The 19,976-nt window shown below is 61.1% G+C and overlaps 1 protein-coding gene across 1 annotated transcript; it reads left to right on the top strand.

The window, feature by feature from the left end:
- The first annotated feature begins 1,536 nt into the window (after positions 1-1,536).
- Positions 1,537-19,820, top strand: COL9A3 (collagen type IX alpha 3 chain). The gene is made up of 32 exons (XM_055544508.1): positions 1,537-1,614; positions 2,216-2,284; positions 3,457-3,492; positions 4,074-4,145; positions 4,811-4,864; positions 5,981-6,016; positions 6,229-6,252; positions 6,498-6,551; positions 6,880-6,933; positions 7,337-7,378; positions 8,503-8,559; positions 8,940-8,993; positions 9,603-9,656; positions 9,847-9,900; positions 10,312-10,365; positions 10,758-10,811; positions 11,482-11,535; positions 12,079-12,132; positions 12,224-12,277; positions 12,423-12,467; positions 12,586-12,639; positions 12,736-12,789; positions 13,245-13,298; positions 13,404-13,475; positions 13,797-13,832; positions 14,293-14,337; positions 15,539-15,571; positions 15,720-15,866; positions 16,028-16,082; positions 16,548-16,730; positions 18,749-18,826; positions 19,629-19,820. The coding sequence occupies exons 1-32, from the start codon at positions 1,537-1,539 to the stop codon at positions 19,817-19,819; spliced, it is 2,055 nt and encodes a 684-aa protein (XP_055400483.1). The 3' UTR covers position 19,820.
- Positions 19,821-19,976: the final 156 nt, after the last annotated feature.

Here is a 19,976-nt window from a genome sequence, read left to right as displayed (position 1 = left end):
GGTCTCTCCTTGACTTCACAGCAAGGCTTCCCCAAGTCTGGTCCAGCAGGAGTGCTCTGGTGCCCCTGCTGTGTCAGGCATGGAAGTACAGGAGGAAGGGGGGTCGGGTGAGAGGCCGTGTCAGTAGGGGTGGGATGGAGCTGCTTGACCCGCCCCCAGTCCCACAGCCTCACCCTGCGTCTGTGAGGATGTCCTAGGATGACTCTTGAAGGCAGGAATTTTGGAGATTCTCTTGTCCCTTCCTGATATAATTATGCCTTCTTTTAGAGACAAAAAGAGAAGGGGGAGGCAGAGGATGAGATGGTTAGATAGCATCACCAACTCAATGGACATGAATTTGAGCAAACTTCAGGAGATAGTGGAGGACAGAGGAGCCTGGTCGGCTACAGTCCATGGGGTCACAAAGGGTCACACGTAACTTAGCGACTGAACAAAGATTGGAGGGTGTGGCCAAGCCTGATGAGCGGTTCACAGCTGAACCCAATGGGGAAGGGAAGGGAGGTTCTTAACTGTGTGGTCTACCTCCACGCACCTCCTCCATCCACTCAGAAGCTCTGAGTTGCCTCCTGCAGAAATTCTGAAGCCTTATTTCCCAGGGAATTCTAAAGATTCTGACACCAAGCAGGGGGGAGCTGCGGATTCTGAGCAATCTTAGGTGACCTGGACGTTTGAGTGTCCCCCTGGGGGACATTGAGTGCCCCTGGCCTCAGGTGCTGCCCCTCACCCTGCTGTCCCCATGCGTTTCCAGGTGAAGCACAGCTCGCCCAGCTTGTGAGAAAGGAGCAGCCAGCCCCTGTCCACTGTTTCTCTCCAGCCTGGGGTCACGGGGGCACCGCCTTTCTCTGTGGGGCCCCCACTTTCCTCTTGGGGTGGCAGTGCCGGGTGAGAGTCCGGCCTTTGCCAGTGCTGGTTCAGGTACATGGACCACTCAGTACAGTTAAAGTTTGGGGTGAGGGCTCCGGTGAGGGGGGGTTCCAGCCTGGCAGGCATGGCCCTGGGCGTCTGCTCACGGCAGGGACTGGCATCCTTGGTGGGCCCTGTCTGGTCCCTGGCACAGATGTGTTCACTCTCTCTGAAGGACTTCATGGGCATTGGGCAGCGGGGTCCCTCTCAGGACCCCAGGGAGGAGAATGTGACTCGGTCAGCCCCTTGACAGGACCAGGACTGCCCCTTCTTCAAAGGAGCCTTCAGAGTGGGGCTCTGCCTCCACACCCTGGTCCAGGACCAAGTAAGAAAAGAGCCTCTTTATTTTTTGCTGAAAGGTGTGTGTGTGTAACTCACCAGTCCCAGGATAATTTTAACTCAGAGGCTGGCCCCAAAAATGCCACTGGGTTTTTTTCCCTGGCTGGCTCGGCAGGGAGTGGGGCGATGCAGAAGCCCCCGCCCACCCAGGTGGGCTGGCTGAATGGGGGGCTTGTGCGAGGGCCGGCGGGGCGGGAACTGTCGTCTGGCCGGCCCACCACCAGCCCCGCCCGCCGAGCCCAGCTCGAGGCCCCTGCCTCCTCCGCCAGCTCCGCTCAGAGTGCAACTGCAGCCATGGCCGGAGCCCCCACCCTGGCCCTGCTGCTGCTGGGGCAGCTGCTGGCTGCCACCGTAACCTTGACTGAGGCACAGGTGAGCATGGGACCCGGGGCGCATGGGGCTCGCCTTTGAATGCAGCTAGGGTGGGGGTCCATGGCTCTGTGGTCACCTGTTGAGCAAGCGCAGCCAGGGAATAAGCTCCCCACTTGCCCCCTGTAGCCAGTCTCCCTGAATCAGCGAGGGAGCCAGGAATTCCGGGGCACTTGGGGATGGCGGGCACAGTCTTGTCACTGCAAAGTTTCCGCACCACCTGGGCACAGGCTCGCCCTTGCCCGGGTGAGCCCCCACAGACACGGGGACACCCTGGGATTGAGTTCAGGGACTGCTCCATCCTCACCCAGCGGGTGTCGTGCCAGAGCTGCATCTCCACCAGAGACACACAATGTGGCCTTTGTTCCTCGTGGGCGTCAGACGTGGCCCCTCTTGGCCCAGCAAGGTGGCAGGGGACACTGCAACAGCCCAGGGGTCTGAAGGAGAATGGGGGAAGGGGCAGTGCGGGCCCCTGCACAGGTCCGAGCTCTTCTCCGGACTGGGAGGAGGGGGTGCTCTGTCAGGCTAACCCCAGGGCCAACCAGGGGGACCCTCAGTGGGAGAGCATGGGGTGCTGCCACCTGATAATGTTTCTCCATTTCAGAAAGTGGGACCTCGAGGCCCCCCCGGTCCCCAAGGGCCACCTGGGAAGCCAGGAAAGGATGGCATTGATGTGAGTTTAGGGGGGATGATGGGGAAGCTTCTGTGGGGTTCTCACTCTGGCCCCAAACTCCCTGAGCCCCAGGCCTGAGGGAGAGAGAGTCTACCTCCCAGAGCTGGGGTGATGTTGGGGGTGATGAGCACCCCTGTGGGATGTGAAATGGGACAAATGATCCTTGCTCCTTCTTGGAGTGGACCCCTCAGGGGTTGTCTCCCCAGAACAGGTGGGGGTGGCTGTGTAGTGCTCTTTGGGGTGGAAGTGTGGGCCCTGAGGCATGTCTCTGGGTCCCTGGAGGGCCCACACTCCTCTTTTCTGGAGGTGAAGGCCCAGGCATGGGCCTATGCCCCTAGCAGGGTCTCCATGGCTACTAGAGGTTGGTGCCAGCCTTGAAGGGGCTGGGGGGCTGTCATCTTCAAATTGCCCCAACCTAAGTGTGGCCCTGGTCGTGTGGAAGCAGATGAGACCCCACAGCCTGCCCCTAGATCCAGGTGGGGTGAGAGCCCTGGACCCAGAGAGACTCAGCCAGGCCATGAAAGTTAGGGCCCTCCAGACCTCTCCTCACCAGTGCTGTTCCCCGGTGGAGCCGCCCTTGGCCAGTTCTCAGCTCCTTGAGTCCCAGGGGCCTGCCCGGCTCTTGATGGCCAGTCTCCCTCCTTCCACCCCCTCCGAAGGGCCATTGCCTAGTGCAGCCCTGTTGGGCCCTGGACCCAGGCAGCCTCCCCTCCTGGGGGGGCTGGGCCCCTTGCACCCCAAGGCTCCGCAGCCGATAGGAGCCAGGCTCCATTGTTCCCTCTAGGGATGTTTCCACGTAATACCTGGCCTGGAAGCTTTGGGTGGTCATCAGAGGGGAGGGGTGCTGGGGTGTCTTCCTCTGTGAGTGTGGGGGCTGCCACCTCTGACTAGGTTTCAGGCAGGTGGAGGGGTGGGCTTCATGATGCCTCCCATCATTTCTGGGGTGTTCCTGTGCCCTCAGAGTGGGCTTAAAAGCCCCAGTCTGTCCAGCTAACCCCTCTCCCCACCACCTGCCCTCTCCCCACCACCCACTGCTGTGCCTGCCCCTGGAAGGGAGGGGCCCACCGGTGTGGACGACAGGATGAGGGGCTCCATCTTGTCTTCTGGAGCCTCCTCTGCCCCAGCTCTGCTCCCTGGGGACGCTTGGTCACGTGGGCATGTCCCCTCTGCAGGGAGAAGTTGGTCCTCCTGGTCTGCCTGGGCCCGCGGTGAGTGTCCTGGCTGTGGTGTGGGCTGTGTGTGGGGGGAGGGGGTGGGGATGTCCACCTTCTAGTCTGGAGGGGAGGGGTGGGCCTATAACAGAGGGGTCATTGACATCCCTTCCCATCATGCTGGGCCCTGGGTCACCAAAGGGGAGGCCTGGGAGAAGGGGCAGAGCAGAAAGCGGTGGGAGGGGAATAGGTGGGACTTGGTGCCTCTCAGGGCAGGGTCTGGCTTTTGAAGCTTGTTCGGGCCAGGGGAGGGGTCAACACAACCCTGCACATCCAGCTTGTCAGAGGTCCCACAAGTGACCCTCCTGGAGCTGTTCAGGCCAGGAATTAAGGGCTCTAGGCTCACAGAGGGTAGCCCAGCCCCTCACTGGGAAGGTTGAAGGGTCCAGGTGAGTATCATACAGATGTGGCCAAAGACAGGTAGGGGGCTGCTGGAGGAGGCGCCAGCGAAGGTGGGCAGCTGGGCCAGGGTCTAGTGGAGAGGCCCTCCTTGGGCCCCACTGGAGGACGTCTCTCTTCTTGGTGAAGGCCACTCTCTGGCTCAGCTTCTGTCATGCCTCTGCCCTTTCCCCGCACAGGGACCGAAAGGGGCCCCAGGGAAGCCAGGGAAACCAGGAGAGGCCGGGCTGCCTGGACTGCCTGGAGTGGATGTGAGTGTGCCCGCTCCTCCCCTCCCTTCCCCCTCCCCTCCCCTCCTCTCCTCGTGCAAGCCCCCACCTCCTCCCGCCTGGAGGGGCTCCATCCCAGCGCCCAGGAGTCAGGTTTAATTGCTGATCTCCAGCTGGGCCAGCTCAAATAGGAGAGTCTGGCCCAAGAGAATCTCCAGAGGTCCCCCAGCGGGGTCCCTTGGCCTCCGTCCCAGACCCGTCAGTGTCTGGCCCTGTCCGCCAGACGACAGCGCCAGCACACAGGAGGGGCGAAAGTCCTGCCAGCTTCTCTGGGAACAAAGGCCCATTATCCAGACCCCTCCAAGCCCCTGGCGGCTGCATCAGGGGTCCTCAGGAGCTTAAGGCGGAGCCCCAGGATGGGGGCTTTGTGAGCACTGGAGGGGGTCCAAGAGGGGAACTCTCCTGCTCCCTGGGCTTGTCCACTCCAGCAGGGGCTCCAGCTACTGGCTTCCCACTGGCTGCCCCCACCCCCCCCAGCACAGCACACCAGGTGGACAGTGGGTGTGGCCAGTGGGGGGAGGTACTAGTCTAGTCTTTCTGACCTCTCTGGACTGGCTTTAGAGAAGGGCCCATGGCTGGCTCTTTCCCCTGGCGGGGTACATCCTTCCTGTGTGACCCCTCTAGCCCTCCTTCCATCTGCTCCCCAGGGTCTGACCGGGCAGGATGGACCTCCTGGACCCAAGGGCGCTCCCGGAGAACGGGTAAGGCAGGCACCGCGTCCAGTGGCTTCAGCTTGGAGTTGAGGTCCTGGCCAAGGGCAGTCTGGCTGAGCACCGCCTGTCCACAGGGTGGGGGTTCTGAGGGCAGCTGCCATGACTGGACTGGCTGGGCCTCACCCCTGATGGGTGGAGGGGGCAGGAGGGCAGGTGGACACAGGGTGGCGCGTTCCCTGTCCCCACCCCATCTGGTCAGAGCTGCCCCAGCCCTCAGACCGTGTTGAGGGGCTGGCATGGGCGGGGCATGGCTGGCCCTCCTCCTCTCGTGGTGAACCACTGCCCCTCTCTCTGAGGGGCCATGGTCATGGCCCAGCCTGTCCCCTGAGTCTGACCAGTGTCCACCAAAGCCTCTTTCTGGTTGACTAACTTCTCTCGTGGTGCTGAGAGCAAAGCTGAACCCAACATTCCCTCTCCTTCCCCACTATAAGAAATGACCATTTCCCAGCCCTGGAGTGCAGAGGACAGGGGGCTGGGTGTGGGGGGACCCAGGACACAGCACTGCCTTTGGGAACTGGGCTACAGAGCTTTCTTAGTAGAAACAAGGAAGAGAGAGGCTGCCTGCAGGAGGGCAGGTGCTTGGGTGATGCCAAGGAGGGTGTGGGAGATGGAGGAGGGTGGGAGAAAGTGGGCTAGCTCCAGGCTTTTCTGCTGGGAGCCTGGGACCCAGGAGGGGAGGGGCCTCCAGTACAAGGACCTTGAAGTTGGGATGCAGGCAGGAGGAGGGCCAGGAGGGTGCTGACAGGCAGGTGGCTGCTGGAGCTTTGGGACTCTCTACTGTGGGCCAAGGTTGGAGGGCTTCCTGGAGGAACCAGCCATGGAGCTCCTCTGTGTGGCGTGGGTCACACCTGGTGGTCCATCCTGCCTGCAGCAGTGCTCCCAGGAAGGTGGGACCGGTTCTAGCTTTTCCTCTGCAGGATTGTTGGTAAAGGGCTAGACCCAGACCCCTGAGACATCAGAGGTCCCCCCACCGCCTGCTGTTAGTCTTCTGTGAAATAGGAACCCCTCCTCAGGGGAGATGGACTTGGGAGGGAGGGGAATGTGTTTTCATACACTGGCATAGTGCCTCTGCCGGCCCCTCTGACACCTCATTTCCTCCTGCAGGGAAGTCTGGGACCCCCAGGGCCACCTGGGCTGGGGGTGAGTACTGGCGTCTCCTCCTGGTGGGAGTTTGAGGGCCCCGAAGCTCCCCAAATGCGGCCCCTCTGCAGCTTCTTCTGGGGTCCTGAGTGCCATCCGGGCTGTATCCTCTCATCCCCAGTGACTGCCCTACCAGCTCAGGGTGATGGGATGGGTGGTGGGCAACCCCCTCCCGTCCCCAGCAAGCCCTGACCCCATTCTTGGCATTGCAGGGCAAAGGCCTCCCTGGACCTCCTGTGAGTACTTACAACCCTTGTGCCCACCCCCCCCCCCAAAGCATGCCCACCACACTCAGAGCCAACATGGTCACCAGGTCCCAAGCCAGGGTGAAGGGTGGGGCTTGGTGGGGGGAGACAGAGTCCCTGTACCTAAACGGAGCTGGCCAGCCCTGTGAAGGGGATACAGGACAGAGTCTGAACTGCTCTGGGTCCTCAGAGCTCCTTGGGTGCAGACCCCCCTCTCTCACTTCTTACCTTCCCAGGGAGAGGCAGGGGTGAGCGGCCTCCCAGGTGGAATTGGCCTCCGGGGCCCTCCGGTGAGTGGCTGCCAGGACTCCCCAAAGGCAACTATGGGGGGGGGGCTTTCCCTCCCTTTTCCCTCCCTCCTCACCTCCTCCCTGCACCCCTCCTCTCCCTCTCCTCTTCCTTGTGGGCCTCAGTGGCTAAAGTCCAAGGGCAGAGTGGATCTCGGGATGCAGAGGGCAGGGGAGGGGCGAGCAGGTGGGGGCACCATTAGTGCATTGTCCTGGGCAGGGGGTGGGATGGGGAGGTCGGGGTCGGGGGGGTCATCTCTGGAGGAGGCTGGTCGCCTCACCCCTGGTGGGGGCTGCTCCTGATCTTTCTAAGTCATAACCCCTCCCACAGGGACCCTCAGGACTCCCAGGCCTCCCTGGCCCCCCAGGACCTCCTGGCCCCCCTGTGAGTACTGGACAGAGGCGCTCAAGCTCTCGGGCGAGTCTCAGGCATGGGTGACTGCTTGGTGGGTGGGACTCCCTTGTCCCCAGGGTGCCCATCCTCAGGCCCTCCAGGCTGTCAGCCCCAGGACCCATGTCTGCATGGAGAGTCCTGGCCACACCCCAGACAGGGGCTAGGGCCAGGCTGAAGCAGTGCATCAGTTGACCCCGGCTAGTGGGGCTCAGGCCTGGGGGCCGCCCCATCCCAAGGGCAGACGGTTTTTATCATTGTCACACACTCTGCAGAGGGGCCAGCTGGCACTGGCCACTGGGGGATGAAGGGCCTGAGTGCCCTGGTGGTCTCGCGTGGTGGGTTGTAGGGAGAGAGCATGGAGGGCTGTGTCGAAGCTGGCATCTCTGTCTTCCAGGGTCACCCAGGGGTGCTTCCCGAAGGTGCTACTGATCTTCAGGTGGGCATGTGCAGCCTTTTCAAAGCCTTTTGTGGGGGTGCCTGTCTTGGTGGGAGGGGGCCCCATGTGGAGAGCACAGGAAGGCAGGGATGGGGGCTCCCTAGGAACGGGCTCAGTGCAGGCAGCACCAGTTCTGGGTGTAGCATCCCCCCCCATGCTGCCCTCTCCCCACCCCCACAGTCTAGCCTTGCACCATCGCATCTCCCTGGCATGCACGGTAGCACAAATGGAAGTTAATTTAAGCAAAATCACATGTTGACCAATTCCGCTCCTCCTTGGCACAGCCAGGCTTTGCGTGTGAAGGCCAGGTTTTAGCCACGCAGGGCAAGCTTGACCGCCTTGATGGGGCGGACAGAAACTTTCAGGCTACAGTCTAGTAGTTGAGTTTTGTCTCTCATGTAAGAACAGTGACTCTGGAGGCCTGGGGTTCGTGGGCCAACACCCAGCCTCCTGAAAGAAGCCATTGTAAGTTATTAAACAGAGGGCCTGGCCTGGCCCAGCTAGTCCACTGGTGCCCCTGCCGGCCCTTCTCGCCCCCACCTGTGTCCTGAGGGCTTGATGTTGGTGTCCCTGGGGAGGCTTCAGGGGGTCTTCTGGAAAGAGAACGGCTGGGCCCCTGATGCTAGGGGAGCAACTGGGGGGTGATGTCACTGGCTCTACCAGATGAGCTGTGGAATGATCCGGAAGCTCCCACACCAGCCCTGGGCTCGCCGAGACCCTGGGGATGCCCAAGGGTCACACACGCCTCCCTCTGGCACCTCCATGCACCATGGGGACCCCAAGCAGGGCTGGCTGCCGAGCTGTGTGATGAAGGCCCCTTTGTGAAGCCAGCAGCCACTGTGCTGAATAGCTACTTTGAACCTGTGCTGGGCCGAGACATCGGAGCTGGGTGTGTGGAGGCGGCCTCGAGGGGCTGGTGGCTGCGGCCTGGCTCTGCAGTGCCTCGCTACACCCCGAGGCAGTCCTGAATGAGGCTCTGTCTCAGCCCCTAGGAGGCCCCCTAGGGGCCGAGGTCCCCTTCACCTGTGCCAAATGGCCCATCTCAGGGCCTCCATGTTCTGACCTCAGTTCCCGCTCCTATTCTCTTTGACCGGGAGGGGTCTGACCACTCTGTTTCCCAACAGTGCCCGGCCATCTGCCCGCCAGGCCCCCCAGGGCCCCCAGGAATGCCAGGGTTCAAGGTGAGCAGCCACTGAGGGTTGACACAGACCCCAGCCCACCCCTACACTCCCTAGGAGGTGGCCGGGCCCCCACATGGGCAGAGGTCAGGGGGTGGTGGGGTCACAGGGCTGTTGCAGGAAGCAGTGGGGGCTGGGGTCCCACCCTGCTGGGGGTCCTTGCTGTGTCCCTGTCCCCTCAACACTGGTGACCAGCCGGGATGGGGGCATCAAGAGACAGCGTGGGGAAAGCTGGTCTCAGACCCCCACCCTAATCCTGGCCCAGCACTGCTCCTCCCACCAGGGCCTTGGTTTCCCCAGCTGGCTGACAGGCTGGGCAGGCCTAATTGTTTAGGACTGCTTGGGGGTGGGGCCGTGACTGTCTGCTCACTGCTGTCTTTCAGGGACCCACCGGCTACAAAGGGGAGCCCGGAGAAGTCGGCAAGGATGGCGAAAAGGTGGAGGCCGGCCGTGGGGTTGAACCCGGGAGGGGGGTGGGGAGGAACGGGCGTTGGGGTGGGGTTGGGGTGAGGGGTTGGGATGAGTGAGAGGTGCTGGCTGCTTCCCAGGCAGGCAGGTGGGGGCACCCTGACTGAGCGGCTTCTGTGAACCCCCCATCCCCCCATTCTGGGCCTGCCTGCCAGAGCCCGGTGGTTTGGGGCAGGGTCTCTGCACGGACCCCCACCACCTGGCCTCACACAGAGGTTCCCTGAGCCTGGGCAGACCTGCTGCCCTCCCTCCCTCATAGCCACTTCCCTGGAGGACGTGTGTCTGTCCTTACCCGCAGACTAGGGCCCCTCTAGCGTGGTGGGAGTAGCCAGACTGCCATGTGAGCGGCTGACCCCCACCACGAGGTGTCCGGGGAGGGCTGGGGTCCTTGCTGGGAGGGAGGACAGGGCGAGACCTCTCTGGAAGATGGCCAGTGCCCCCTCGGCCTTAGAGGTGCAGCTGTGAGGTCAGGGCAGCGGCCCCCCCTGCTAGGGCTTGGGCAGTAGGTAGGGGGAGAGGGCAAGGAGGAGAGCTGGGGCTGGCCCCACCCACCACCACTTTCTGCGCCTCTCTTGCAGGGTGACCCCGGTCCCCCTGGACCCCCTGGTATCCCAGGCACCGTGGGGTTGCAGGTGAGCAGGGAGAGGGGTTGGACAGGTGAGGATGTGGGGTGGACAGCTCAGGGCTGTGAGGAGTGGTCCACCAACCCCCAGGACGGGACTGGGTGGGGGTCCTGAGACCAGGGTCTCCATGGCTCCTGGGGGTGTGCACTCCTGGGGGACTGCTGGCCTGGGCCCTACAGCTCCAGCTCTCTCCCTTCAGGGTCCACGGGGCCTACGAGGACTTCCAGGGCCACTTGGGCCCCCCGGGGACCGGGTAAGTCTACAAGCCCCCCCCCCCCCCGCCTACCTGGCCCTTGAGGGGCTATGGGCCAGCGTGAGGTGAAGAGGCATTGGGGGCCACCTCCAGAGGTCAGGTGGGCCCTGTGAGTGTGGGTCCTCACCCATGGCCATGGCAGGGCTCTCTCTAGAGTCTACTCACTGGATGGTTCCCCAAACTGGAGCCTGTGAAGGCTTTTGTGGGTCCAGGGGGTGGGAGGGGCAGATGGGGGGCATTGGGGAGGGGGCTTGGCAAATGTGGGGAAGGGAAGAGGCCTGGGGACCCTAGCGGGGTGCTGATGGGGCCGTTGCTGGGGGGCTCCTGGGAGGGCCTCTCCAGATGGACCTGGGTGCTTTGGGGACGCCCCCAGGCTTCTGATGAGACGCTCAGGGTCTTTCTCCTCCACAGGGTCCCATTGGGTTCCGAGGGCCCCCCGGGATCCCAGGAGCCCCTGGGAAAGCGGTATGTGTGTGTCTGGGGGTGGGTGGGGTGGTCCCTGCAGGCCCAGCTCTGTTCTCTCCTCTCTTCCTCACCCAGTTGCCTTCCCCAGACCCACTGGGCTGCCCCAGCCCTTCCCAGGGCTTCACTGTCCCGTGGGCTCACATGGGGGACACATGTGTCACCCCTAGGCAGGTACCTATGTGCATGCCTGAGGGGAATGACTGGGCACACCTGGCACGGGGTCAAGTTTCCCAGAGGAGTCAGCCTGGCCCTCGTGGGAGATCTGCGCCCTGTTTCCAGACATGAAGTGAGGTGGAGGTGTGGTCGGGGTCCCTCTGGCCTCTGCGACCCTCAGCAATGTCACCTGCCCCCCACCTTGTTAACTGTTTCCCTGTCCCCCCTTGTCACTGCAGGGCGACAGAGGAGAAAGGGGCCCAGAGGGGTTCCGCGGCCCCAAGGGCGACCTTGTAAGTGAGAGAACCTGGGTTCTCTGGGTCCTTCCTGGGCAGAACCTGGTCCATGAGGGTGGAGGAGTCACACAGACAGCAAGTCCAGGGAGGCCTGAGGTGGCTGCCCTCTCCTGGAGGTAGGGGGAGCCCCTGGGTAGTGCCAGGCCCGGCCTGGGGAGAAAAGCCTTCCCCCCAGCCCAGGTAGCTTCCCCAGGAGCCCCCGGCCTTGTTTCCCCTGTGGCTCCTTGAAGCTATTATCACCTAACAAGCTCCTCTTGGGAGTGGCCGGGCAGGGGCCAGAGGACCACTGACGTCCATCAAGAGGCCCTGGGCTGTGAGGCCTGACCTTGTGCCAGGACTGCCCAGCTGAGAGATGGAGCAACAGAAAACACGACTCTCGGGTTAAGTGACACTGAGATAATCAGGCATCTGCCAAAATGAACTGAAGTGACCATCTCCAAACCCATCTCATCTTCCCCCGGCTTGAGAGCATCCCCAAGACCCTAAGATAGCTCCTGCTTGATGGGCCTTTTCCCCTAAGGGTTGGGCCTGGTCCCCACAGCTGTCCCCCAGCCAATCCTGAGTCTAGGAAGTGGTGGGCAAGCCTCCTGCCCCCCTCCCAGGACCCAGTGACACATCTGGGAGAGCAGTCCCCGAGGCCTGACTGTGGTCCCTCCGTGTCTCCTAGGGCAGGCCTGGTCCTAAAGGCATCCCCGGCATGTCTGGGCCCGGTGGAGAGCCGGTGAGTGTCCGCGGCTGCCAGCGCATGGGGGGGCAGGGTGGGTGACCTGTGCAGCTCTCCTAACCCTGTGCCACATTCAGCCAGGACCCACACTTCCTCCTGGTCCCCTGGCTCCTCCCCCACCCCAGCCTGAGAGGACAGGGCGACACAGCCAGTGGTGGGAGGCAGAGCTAAAGGAGGGGAGAGGAGGGAGAGACACTGGCTGCCATCCTGCCGCCCTCCCAGCACGTGGTTATGCCTGTGGTTCCAAAATTGGTCTAGCCTGTGGGACTAGGCTCGATCCTGGCCTAGGCTCGATCGAAGGCCAGATCCTGGCTCCCAGGCCTCAGTCTCCTGGTCTGTAAAGTGGGCACAGCAGACTTTCCCTGGAGTACTGTGAAGAGTTTGGGTGTATCCTCCCTGCCCTCACCTGCACGGTTGGAGGGCAGCACAGGTCACCACCTGCCTGAGCCCAGGAGGGTAGACCCACTGCAGGGCAGTGGGGAAGGGCAGGGCCTGGAGGGGGCCCACCGCTCACCCGGCCCCACACCGTCCCATCCCCAGGGCATGCCAGGCAAGGACGGCCGGGACGGCGTGCCAGGACTTGATGGCGAGAAGGTTGGTCCTGCCTGGGGGTGTGCAGGGAGGAGGAGGGTGTGTGGGGCATTCAGCCTGCAGGACCCCAGCACGTGTCCCACAAACCCCACAGGGAGAAGCTGGTCGCCACGGTGCCCCGGGAGAGAAGGGGCCCAACGGGCTGCCGGTGAGTGCATGCAGCTACCGGGTGGCCATCTACCCCGAGCAGGGGTGTATATGGGGTCTCTGCATCAAGGCCAGGGAGGCTGCAGGAGCCCCTCACTCTCAGGGTGCTCTGTCTCTGACCTTATGTGCTGACCTCTGACCTACAGGGTCTCCCCGGACGAGCAGGGTCCAAGGGTGAGAAAGGAGAACTGGTACGTGGTTGTTTCTCCAGGGGAGGGAGAGGGGAAGGTGCAGCCGTGGTCTGGGTCCTGGGGGCAGAGGGGGCCCTCCCCTGCAGGCAGGCACTCAGGGTTCACCCCTCCCCCACAGGGCAGACCTGGAGAGCTGGGCGAGGCCGGCCCCTCGGGAGAGCCTGGTGTCCCTGTGAGTATCTGCAGCTCTTGCCCCCTACTCATGTGTGTGTGTGTGTGTGTGTGTGTGTGGAGCTTGCTGACACCCTCTGTCCCTTCTCGAGTGTAGGGAGATGTTGGCATGCCCGGCGAGCGTGGAGAGGCTGGACACAGGGGCTCAGCGGTGAGTTGGGGAAATGAAGTCTCGGGGGGCAATGGGCTCAGGGCCCGTTTCTCTGTGGGCTGGGGTGACATCTTAGAGGTATGCAAGGGCTGAGTCTGTGAAAGTTGGGACATGGTGGTGGCTGGGCCCTAGCTGTCCTGTCCTTGAGACTCTGGCTGAGGGTGCAGAGGCCCAGCACCCAGCACCAGGCCGAGGGAGCAGCCCCACCTCAGGCTCCTCCACGGACCCAGCAATGATGCCACCAGCCTTGGTGCCCAGGGCAACAGGGGAATTGGTGCCTGGTGCCAAGTCCAGCTGATGCATGGGGTCCCAGGGCCTGACCTCTGCTACCTCAGCTGCCCCCAGGATACCCCCTCCCCAGCAACTGGGCCAGATGGCTTGGGGTCCAGTCCTTGTGCCTGCCCAGCCCCCAAGGGGAGGCGGAGCTGGACTAATGCTCTCCCTCTGTCTTTCAGGGGGCGCTGGGCCCGCAAGGCCCCCCCGGGGCCCCTGGCGTCCGTGGCTTCCAGGTGGGTGAGGTTTGGGGCCAGGGAGCCCAGGTGGGCCAGTCGGGCTTGGGGAGAGCCAACACTGGGCTCCTTTGTGGGGCTGACGAGCTGGGTCCTTGTCTGTAGGGCCGGAAGGGCAGCATAGGAGACCCCGGCCTGCCGGGCCCCCAAGGCCTCCGAGGTGGCGTGGGCGACCGGGTAAGTGATGTCCCTGCAGGAATCCCTGCACCCCCACGCCCCTCATCCCACCTCCCACAGTTCCACAGCACACTCAAAGGCAGTGTTGGTGCCCAGTAGTCAGCACTGGGGGGTCCCCATTGTCCCTGAGACTTGGGGGCTGGGGGCATCAGGGGGGAGGCTGGGGGCAAGCTCCCAGCATGCTCTGGGGCCAGGATGCCAAGTGTCTGGGAGGAGCCCTTGTGTGCTGAGCTGGTCCTGGCACCCCAGTGGGGGAAGGGCACCAGCCCCCTCCCCCGCCCCGCTGTGATCCTCTAACACTCATCACCCCTTTCTGACCAGGGCCCGGGAGGAGCTGCCGGCCCCAAGGGTGACCAGGTGAGACATCAGTGGTCAGGTCAGCTGGGGGGCTGCCACTCTCTTCAGGGCTGAGGGCACCTCCTTCTCTCCCTCCCTTCTTCCATCTTTGTCGCTGCCCCCACTCCTGGCCCCCCAGGCTGACAACTCAGAGCACCCATCCAGACCAGGGTCAGTTGGCTCCTGAGTACAACAGAGGCTGCCTGTGGCCTGGGGGGCTTCTCAGGGACTCTCAGAGTAGGCATGCTCCCCGCTGGCTGTCTGGGTCCCAGGAGCAGCACCTTCTCTTTGGAGGGCCCAGGGTGGGAGAGGGGCCCACAGCTCTGCTGCTGACCCCCCAACTCCCCAGAGCACCAAGAGCACCTAAAATGGTCCAAACCCACCTGAGGCTCTGCTCACTGTCTGCCTGGCACCCAGGCCTGAGTCTTGGGCATGGCTCCTGCCAAGAATGGGTGTCGGCAGCTCGGCTGTGTCATTTCAGGGCATCGCAGGTGCTGACGGCCTTCCTGGGGATAAAGGAGAACTGGTGAGTGTGACAGGCAGCCTCTCGCCATGGTTGTGGTGCGGGGAGGGCAGCATCTGCAGGTCTGTGGGGTGGGGGTGGGGCCGAGTCGAGGCCCGAGGCAGAGGGTGGGACCTGTGCTGTCCCCTGTGGTGGGTCTTCTATCCCCCACCCCCTCTCCACACTCCCTCTGTGACTTTTCAGTATGAATTAGCCAGAGCTGAGGCTGAGCTACAGAAAACGCTGCTTCCACCCAGCTGATAGAACAAAAGGCTGATAGAACTGACAGTCACACTTCGGGAGGTGACTGAAAGGGAACAGTCAGGGTGTCTGGGGACAGGGACCATCGTGGCCGCACGTGGCTAGGGTCTCTGGCTCCGTGACCAAGCCTTTCTTTAAGTCTGGAAACGGCTCAGTCCAGGACCCTCGTCTCCAGCAGAATCTCGCAGCCCAGAGCCAACCTTTCCGGCTGGGGTGCTGGGCACCAGCTGTGGCTGGAGCGGAGGTGGCGTCGGGCTCTCACCGGACAGCGGCCCGGGTGGAGGAGGGGTCCGGGGCCATCTGGCCGCCGGCTGCTGCCCACTCCCTGTCCACAGCCCTCCAGGCAGATTCCTGGGTTCACAACTGGAGAAGGGGGGTTCTCAGCCACAGAGACCCTCAGCTCTACCTTGTAAAACAAGAGTGAGAACAAAGCAAACATGGGTGAGAAGCGCACCACTGCTAATGACACTGCTTAGGGAACATAAGGTGGCTCCCGATGACTCAGACGGCAGAGCGCCTGGCTGCAGTGCAGGAGACCCGGCTTCCATCCCTGGGTCGGGAAGATCCCCCGGAGAATGAAATGGCAACCCACTCCAGTATTCTTGCCTGGAAAATCCCATGGATGGAGGAGCCTCATAGGTTACAGTTCCTGGTGTTGCAAAGAGTCGGACACGACTGAGCAACTTCACTTCAGGGAAAATAAGTTTAAAAACATCAGTAGCTACAATACAATCTCAGCAATATAAAAAGAATATACAATATTTATGAACATAAACATACCTAGAGTAAGAAGGAGTGACCCCTGTGGATGTTGTCATGTAATCAGACAGCAGCTTCATGGGCGACTTGCTTTCTCTTCATCCCCATCTAATAACGGGCAAAGCTGGCTCCTGGGGAGCTAGTTCCCACAGCCAACAACACGTGAGTAACTGAAGTGCACAACTTCCCTTCTGCTCTTTTCCAGGGTCCCAGCGGCCCTGTTGGCCCCAAAGGAGAGGTGAGTGCCTGGCAGACACTGGCTCCCCGGCCCCCTTGGGGCCCCAGGCTGGCTCTGGGGCACTGATGGCCATGAGTGCCAGCTCCGAGGGAGAAGCCCCTGCAGGTGGCTCGGCCATGACCCCCTCCCTGCTTCTGTTTCCCTCCAGTCTGGCAGTCGCGGGGAGCTGGGCCCTAAGGGCATCCAGGGCCCCAATGGCACCAGCGGCGTAGATGGCGTCCCTGGCCCCCCTGGCCCCGTGGGCCTCCAGGGCGTGCGAGGCGTGCCCGGCATCACTGGAAAACCTGGGGTCCCGGTACGTGTCCCCTGGGAGCCAGTGCTCCTGCATGTTGGGCTCTTCCTGGATCTGGATCAAGTCCTTTCCAGACAATCAGGGTTCCTAGTGTTCGTGGGGGTGCCCCAAACAGAAGCCAGTGGGCCCCCTAATATGATGATGGATTTGGGGGTGAATTTCAGGGGAAAGAAGCCAGTGAGCAACACATCAGGGAGCTGTGCGGGGGGCTGGTCAGCGGTGAGTGTCCTCCCTCCTGCCCCACCCTGCCTGGTCCACGGTGCTTGCAGCCTCACCCACCCCCAGGAGGGTCCCATCCTCACCCCCAGCCTCCCCCTCACTCCATCCCCACCCCCCACCGCCACTCCCCAACCCCCAGCCTCCCCCTCCCCCCACCACCACCCCCCACCCCCAGCCTCACCTCCACCCCACCCTCATCCCCACCCTCCATCACCTTCCAGCCAAGCCCACTGCTGGTGTCCCTGGGGTCTGCACTGGGTGGGCTCCTTCCCCTCAGCATTTCTTAGGGCTGTGATTTGCTCCTCAGCATTTCTCAGGGACAGCATACTGACACCATTTCTCACAGACCTAAAGCAGTTACAGCCCTTTGCAGTCAATGAACAAGCTGTCTTTGAAGAGCAGTATGTTCACACTTCACGTAACACACTTCTGATGAATACACGCCTGATCTTTGTTTTCCAAAAGAGCAAATCGCGCAGCTGGCCGCACACCTGAGGAAGCCCCTAGCACCAGGCTCCATCGGGCGACCGGGTCCTGCTGGCCCCCCGGGCCCCCCAGGCCCCCCAGGCTCCATTGGTCACCCCGGGGCTCGAGGGCCCCCTGGATACCGAGGTCCCACAGGAGAGCTTGGAGACCCTGGACCCAGAGGTGAGTGCAGCCCACTGTACCACGCAGCCACACGCTGGAGCCCCCCACCAGTATCTCCACGCAGTCTCCACGTTGAGATGTTCCCTTATGGGGACAGGTTGGGGAAGAGGCCCAGAGGGGGAACTGACACAGGCCTCAGGGGCCCCACCCTTCCCCTCCCTTCTCCTCCCATCCCACCCTTCCCCTCCCCACAGGCTCCTCTAGAAAAGCCCCAGAGGTTAAGCCATTGCTAGAAATGCCTGGGGTACAGCCCTTCATGCTTTGGGGCCCAGCTCCTTATTAAACCCAAGGGTATGACAACATTTTCCAAAATGTGATGTTCTTCTCAAGTTTCATTAGAACAACATTTGGGGGAGGACAGGCTGAGAAGAATGAGAGGAATGAACCAACAGGAGCCCCATTTATACGTAAGAACAGTTCCTGTAATGAAAACTGGCATGTGTGAACATTTCTGTGGCAAAAGGCAAAAGTTAATGATATTGAGAAATGCATCTGAAGAACTAGGAGAGGTAATTTAGAAAGAGGCGGAAACCTTGACCCCCTGCCGTGGTGCCGTCGAGGGAAGCCCAGTGCCCACACAGTAACACGGCTGTGGGAACTGCTGGCCATTAACCTCTTCTAAAAAAGGCCTTGAATACTTGGTTCATTATACATCATCTGCTACCACAGTCTGACTGTCTCAGGTCAGCTAGCCTCCCAGCCCAAATTCAGGATTTAGAGCTCTCATTGCTGCTAGTTCGTTCCAAACTTATTAACCAAATAATTTTATATTTCTGAAAAACAGCTTAAGAAAAACGAAACTTACTTCTGTGAGTTCCTTTGTTCACCTGTGAGGTTCGGTGTAAATACCTGAGTAGATGAAATCGCTTCTGTAATTAGTGGTGTCGTTTGGTTACTGTAAAGACACCGAGAGTATTTGCAGCGCTAGAGGGCAAACGCCGGCGGACGCCCTTCTCTTCCCGGTAGGCTGAAGGCCACTGTCAGACAGCTTCCTGTTGTCCTGGAGACTTTACTGTCTGCAGGGGGGGATGGTTCCCCCCAAAGACAGACCAACAAGGTTTTATCCAAATAGGGATCTGAGTGCCTTTAAGACTGTTGAAAATAAAATTCAAAAGCAGCATTCATCACCTTTATGGATTCTCAGAAAAACAGCATGACAGGACTCAGTGGAGGCAGCCATTCGGCTGCAGGGTCATTGTGCTCCCTGGGGTGCCTGCCTAGGGCTGGGGACGCCTGAGGGTTATTGTTTGAGTTAAAAGAGAACATATTCTGTAGGTCCTCCGGCAGATGTCACTGTCACTGCTGGGCGTCCATCTCCCCAGGACAAAATGAGTCAGGGAGCCGTAGAGGCCGGGGAAGCCCAGGACCCATGGGAGGCCCTGACTGCCTGGCCCTGGGGCTCCTAGTCCTCTGCAGAAGGTGTGCTACCTTCTGTGATGGGAAAAATGACAAACACCAATTGACAGGAAACTGGTGTCACTGCTTTTAGCGTCAGGCAGGACAGATGCCCCCAGCCTAGCTGTCTTTCTCAAGCAGAATCACTATGTGGACAAGAGGCTCAGTTTCCCCAGAACATCCCCAGGTCTTGCAGCCAGCATCACACAAGGCACGGGCAGCCAGCAGGCGCTCGCAGGGGGCCTTAGCGCACCTTCCAGGTGCCACAGAGACCAAGAGCAGCCAGGAGTGAGGGAGCAGAGAACACAGTTCAGGGGGTGTTTGAAAACACCCTAAATAACTGTCAAAACTCATGGTGAACATAGGAATACAGGGTAAACGCTCAGATTGAACAAGCTAAAAGTCCGAGAGTGATGCTCTGATACTGGGAGTCACACAAGTGGGTGACGTTGAGCCCGACACTTTACTGCGTGTCCTTTCTAAATGTGTTTTGATTCAGTAAAAAGCTTAGAAAGCAGGCACCCTGCTTGTAAGAAGGAGGATCACCATTCACCACAGCCAGCCTGTCTTTGAACTTGAATCAGAGCTTCTAAGCATATGATTATGTCACTTGCTTTTAACAGGAAACCAGGGTGACAGAGGAGACAAAGGCTCAGCTGGCGAGGGCCTGGATGGGCCTGACGGAGACCAAGGGCTGCAAGGTACGAGACCACTGTCACTAACGTCCCACAGGCACATCTGGGGGACGAGCACACTTCATTGCCTTCTAACAGAACAACTTCTCTCTCTTGGCAAAGCATTCTTAGAGGCGGGGTCAGGAGCTGTTTCAGTAACCACTTTTATATGGAAAAGCTGAATCACTGAATTGATCACCCTGTGTTGAAGTAGATTCAGTTAGATTCTATTCAATTAAAGCCCTCAGGTATTTCAGTTCAGTTCAAACAGAATTTTCTCTTAACTGACCCACGTGTACGCTGGGTGTTGGCATTTTTCATGTCAAATATAAATGCTCTGCCAAGAGGGAGGAGGGCAGCCCCAGCCGTGTTCCCTTCTGCACCTTCTGGTGGGGGGGGGGGTACATGCTAGGACCACTTCAACACACACCCATCAGCACCCCCCGGCTCCTGCTTTCTCCTCTGCTGACCTCCTCTGCTTCCACCTACTGTCCACCTGCTCAGGTGCCCCCACACAGTCCAGCCCCGTGGCTACCACTCTCATCGACAGCACCCCCATCCCTCACCCAAGACCCATTCCTCACACGGCACCGACTGACTCACTCTACCCTTCCCTGCTTAGGACAGAACCCCGACTCCTGCACCCTGGGCCCGTCCTCCCCATGAGAGGCCTCTGCCCTCACTGTTCTCCAGCCTGAGTGCACCTCCCCTGGGCCCCTCACAGAGTTAAGAAATGAGCTAGAGAAACACAAGAGTTGGGTTGGCTTAATGGACACTCCACTGATGTCCCCTTTCTGTGTCTCCACTCACCTCCCTGGTGGCTCTCAAGGACCACAAGGTGTGCCCGGCGTCAGCAAAGACGGCCGAGATGGGGCTCATGGCGAGCCTGGGCTCCCCGGCGATCCTGGCCTTCCTGGTGCTGTCGGCGCTCAGGGGCCTCCTGGCATCTGCGACACCTCTGCCTGCCAAGGAGCCGTGATGGCAGCTGTCGGGGAGAAGTCAGGTCCCCGAAGCTCCTAAAACACAACTTCAGGAAGAGTGAGAAAGCGGTGCCAACTGAGCAGCGGGCTCTGGAAGGATCGCGGGGACCAGTGGCATCCTGTTATCGATGGGGGACGCCGCCCAGCAAGCCATCCAGCAAGGCTGCCCCTCCTCGTCCTCAGCAGCGACGACTGGA

This window comes from Bubalus kerabau, chromosome 13 (genome assembly GCF_029407905.1).
Source record: "Bubalus kerabau isolate K-KA32 ecotype Philippines breed swamp buffalo chromosome 13, PCC_UOA_SB_1v2, whole genome shotgun sequence".
NCBI lineage: Eukaryota > Metazoa > Chordata > Mammalia > Artiodactyla > Bovidae > Bubalus > Bubalus kerabau.
The sequence above is the reverse complement of the archived record's forward strand: the minus strand, read 5'-3'. Positions and strand labels throughout refer to the sequence as shown.